General features: G+C 38.1%; 1 protein-coding gene across 4 annotated transcripts in view; it reads left to right on the plus strand.

Moving 5' to 3' along the window:
* LOC106599809 (gamma-1-syntrophin) overlaps window positions 1–3,335 on the plus strand; it is a 72,373-nt gene extending 69,038 nt beyond the window's left edge. For all 4 annotated transcript variants that reach the window (XM_014191139.3, XM_045714730.2, XM_014191137.3 and 1 more), the window contains 2 exons: window positions 972–1,082; window positions 1,460–3,335. In XM_014191139.3, coding sequence (XP_014046614.1) covers window positions 972–1,082; window positions 1,460–1,609 — 261 coding nt within the window. In that variant the 3' untranslated portion in view covers window positions 1,610–3,335. The remainder of the gene's footprint in view (window positions 1–971; window positions 1,083–1,459) is intronic.
* Window positions 3,336–4,370: the final 1,035 nt, after the last annotated feature.

The raw sequence follows: 4,370 nt of genomic DNA on the forward strand, positions 1-4,370 counted from the left end.
TGGTACATCAACTTTGGACATTTACCAAGTCTGAGAGCCACCAGAACTACTCCGCTAGAATACATAATGTGGACAAACAGGACACATCGACAGCTATATTGTTCTCTGTGTTTCTTGGCCTAATTCCTACACAGCGAGGCATATTATTTTTCTCTCCCCAGAGAGTCTTGCAGTAGCCAAGCCTACTGCTGATAGGCAGGGTATTGTTTATCAAAACAAGCATGAAATTACAATTCATATTTAAACGGCAATTGTAAAACTATACACATGGTGGGGAATGTTTAAGAATTTAATCAGATAGGAGACCGGCCTTGTGCTGCACTCACAGGATTCAGATCTGTGTGGAGCCCCTAGGGGGAAAAGTGTTGTTTCCTATTGTGTTTTGTACATGTATATCTTGTTTTGTATGGAATGTGAATAAATTAATTAGCATATTCTACTTGGGAAAATAAATGTACATTCTATTCAAAAGACAGACAGTGATACAGAGGGAGCGCTCAATCTCTATTGACACAAATTAAAACCGACCTACCCAATGTTGAAAACTCAGGCTACTGGTTTAGAACAAGGTGACGTGGATGCTTTCACATTCTCTAGACAGGCCAAACAAAATGATTGACTATTAGGAGGAAGTTTATCATCACTCTGTAGTAGATTCCAATCGTCATTCACAACAGGATGTCATCTTCCAGGTGACTCTACAGTCCACACTGGATTTCCTGCTGAGGTTATGACTTATTATAAGTGCACTGTCTGGTACATATTCAAATATTAGGTGGAAAAACAGGATGGGAATCATTTAGCTCTGCAATTCAGTTATATGGGAATTATAGGTATATAATTTAAGAGGAATAATCAGGATCAAATAGATAGATAACAGCTAGTTTACCGTAACACTTGACTCCATCTTAGAGAAGATAAGCTTCTTTATAAACCATCTCCAACCACATTTACTTCCTTCCCCTATATAGGCAGTGCTATGGAGATACAAGTTTTCCCAACTGAAAGGATCCTCTGATGATGGGAAGAGCAAGATCAAATTTCTGTTCCAAAACCAGGACAATAAAGCTATTGAAGCCAAGGTAACAAACCTCTCTGACTCAAGTGAAATCAGCCAATACAGATACCATATTTGTATCATGTTTTCTTAGCCACTATCATCTGATACCAATGTGAACAACGATATACTGTATTGTGCATTCATACATTTATTATTATACCAAAACATTGACATTTTTACATTTTAGTAATTTAGCAGACACTCTTATCCAGAGCGACTTACAGTAGTGAATACAGTTCATACATTTCATTTCATGCATTTTTTTTTTTTTTTTTTGTACTGGCCCCCCGTGGGAATCGAACCCACAACCCTGGCGTTGCACACACCATGCTGGCGTTGCAAACACCATGCTCTACCAACAAAACATGAAATACTTACTGTCTATCTTTTGTTTCCCAGGAGCTGGAATTTTCAAACCTCTTTGCCGTGCTTCACTGTATCCATGCGTTCTTCGCTGCCAAAGTTGCTTGTCTGGATCCAGTGTTTCTGGAGAGCCAAGGTGCTGCGACTACCACGGGGGGCTCCCACTCGCACCAGTGTCTCCTGTAATACACAGACATCCAAAATCAAATACTCTACCTGACAGAGCCTGTTCACCCCCTCTCCTTCCCCTGAGTACTCCCTCTCGACACTGCACTTTCACTACATCATGGACCAGAGAGAAGGAGACAAAACAAATGAGTATGACATGTGAATCCAACATGTAACTGGTACTATTATTGACACCTCTTTTTTTTTTTCTTCCAGAAAGACACATTTTTATATTTTATCAGAGAAAGGGATGATAACTGAGTGAACTTTTGGACCTGTACGTTGCACTGTACTTCAAACAACTTTCTAATATGGAGGAGTGAATGCAGAACCAATGAATGGATGACAAAACAATTCTGAATTGTTTTTTTTTTCTTTGGGTAGGTCCTCAGACATAATTCACAATGATTCACGTGTTGTTCACACTGCTGATAAACATAACACAATCGTATATCCATGGTTAAAATTGAGACAAACTGTTTTCTACAATATAATTTTCTTGAAGGTTCAAGTGGAACAGGTACATACACTGAGGACTATGAACAAATTGCTATCTTCTTCCTGACAAAAGATTTCAAGACAATTTGAATTCTGATGATTATAGCAATTTTAAGGATGGTCACTAAGTTAATATTGCCAACATTTATCACTGGAAGTGTTAATTAGCCATACAGAAATGTTAGTCATTTTTTTCATCAAATAAACTGATTGATTTCCTAATAATCATGAATAATTATTAGATTCATGAATATTGAATAGATGGGAATGTGAACTGCAGTGTTACATAGCTTAGTATTTTTTTTCTTGTGCAGTCGTATAATGAAGTTGAAAGCACTTAGTTTTCTCCAATCTATATTATTTGATTTATCTGAAAACATCCTTTAATTCAACAAATAAACGGTGAAATGTGTGTGCATTATGGAGTATACACTAATCAACCCTATGGCACCTTTTAATTCTGTGTTCTTGTCATATAGATTATTTTTGTTGCCCCTGAGGTAGTTCCGATATGGTATAAATATAAATCACATCATGTCAAATTATATACAATTTCCTTTCAACAGAACAAATGAATGGATAGTTGCAGAGAAGAAATGGCTCAGGTTTTGGATGTAAGCACAGCTTTTTTTATTGATGTGGAGGAGAGGACAGGGATGAGTGCTGGTATGATGAATCTGTCAGGAAGAGGGGCAGTCGAGAGGTGTTTTTTTAATCAAGACATTCAGCGAAGGGTAATCTCTCACACACCCAACCTGGTCAGGACTCGTTTTAAGGGCGGATTCACAATCATTAAGTCAATTGAATCATTGAGAAGGATTCAGACTAAGTGCTAGCTACAGCCAACCCAGTCAGCCAGATTCAGAACATGTGGTTGTGTGAAAATGTCTTTACCTCTACTCACTGGAAGATATCGCTCTAAATACAACCTGCAAAAACTGAATAAACCCTTTCTGTAATGTTAATTTTCTTTATCTTTAAGATGTAAATAAAGGTTGACATCCAAATGAATAAAAGGAAAATAAGGAATATGTATAATATTACTTGAGGATTACTTGAAAGGATTAAGACATTTATTAATTTGATGTCTTCAACAGAGACTAAATAGTTGATACCCTTATGTTCTCTTTACCAAGTTCAATGATGACCCATGGTGAATTTTGAATATATATTTTCTATAATATACTGAACATGTTGTGTTGGTAACATGTTTCATGAGCTAAAATAAAAGATCCCAGACATGTTCCATATGCGCAAAAAGCGTATTTCTTTCAATTTTTTTGCACACATTTGTTTACATCCCTGTTAGTGAATATTTCTCCTTTGACAAGATAATCCATCCACCTGACAGGTGTGGCATATCAAGAAGCTTATTAAACAGCATGATCATTACACACTTTCACCTTGTGCTGGGGACAATAAAAGGCCACTCTAAAATGTGCTGTTTTGTCACACAACACAATGCCACAGATGTCTCAAGTTTTGAGGGAGCATGCAATTGGCATGCTGACTGCAGGAATGTCCACCAGAGCTGTTGCAAGAAAATCTAATGTTAATTTCTCTACCATAAGCTGCCTCCAATGTTGTTTTAGAGAATTTGGCAGTACTTCCAACCGCAGACCACATTTAACCACGGCAGCCCAGGACCTCCACATCCGGCTTCTTCACCTGCGGGATCGTCTGAGACCAGCCACCCGGACAGCTGATGAAACTGTGGGTTTGCAAAACCAAAGTATTTCTGCACAAATTGTCACAAACCGTCTCAGGGAAGCTCATCTGCGTGCTCGTCGTGTTCACCAGGGTCTTGACCTGACTGCAGTTCGGCGTCGTAACTTATCTCTTTCACATACCCTTTGGCTTGGAACACTTCAAATCAAGAGATTGAAGGGGTGGCTATTTATTTTTTATTAATAAAACATTTTATAACATGTGGTCGACTTGTGAATAACATTTTGATCCTAACTTGAGCTAATAGACACATTGTTTGACAGTAAAGCCAAAGATGAAAAGCCACATACTTGTGAATAATGTATTTTATGACCACAATTTACTATTTTTGGGGTTACAGTCAGTGCTGGGCTGGTGCTGGGTTAAGGCTGTTGCTATGCTACTTCTGCAGACAGAAATTAGACAAAGATTAAACCACGACTCACTGAGTCCTTGGCAAAGAGGAAGAATTGAAACTGAAATACTTGGGTGAGAAAAGCATGGCGCTACAGTAACTAGCTGTGGGACTCTATGACAGTGAGAAGGCATTAATGATTTAAACAGAGGCAAAATA

The sequence above is a fragment of the Salmo salar genome, chromosome 03, assembly GCF_965601325.2.
Source record: "Salmo salar chromosome 03, fSalSal1, whole genome shotgun sequence".
NCBI classification, from domain to species: domain Eukaryota; kingdom Metazoa; phylum Chordata; class Actinopteri; order Salmoniformes; family Salmonidae; genus Salmo; species Salmo salar.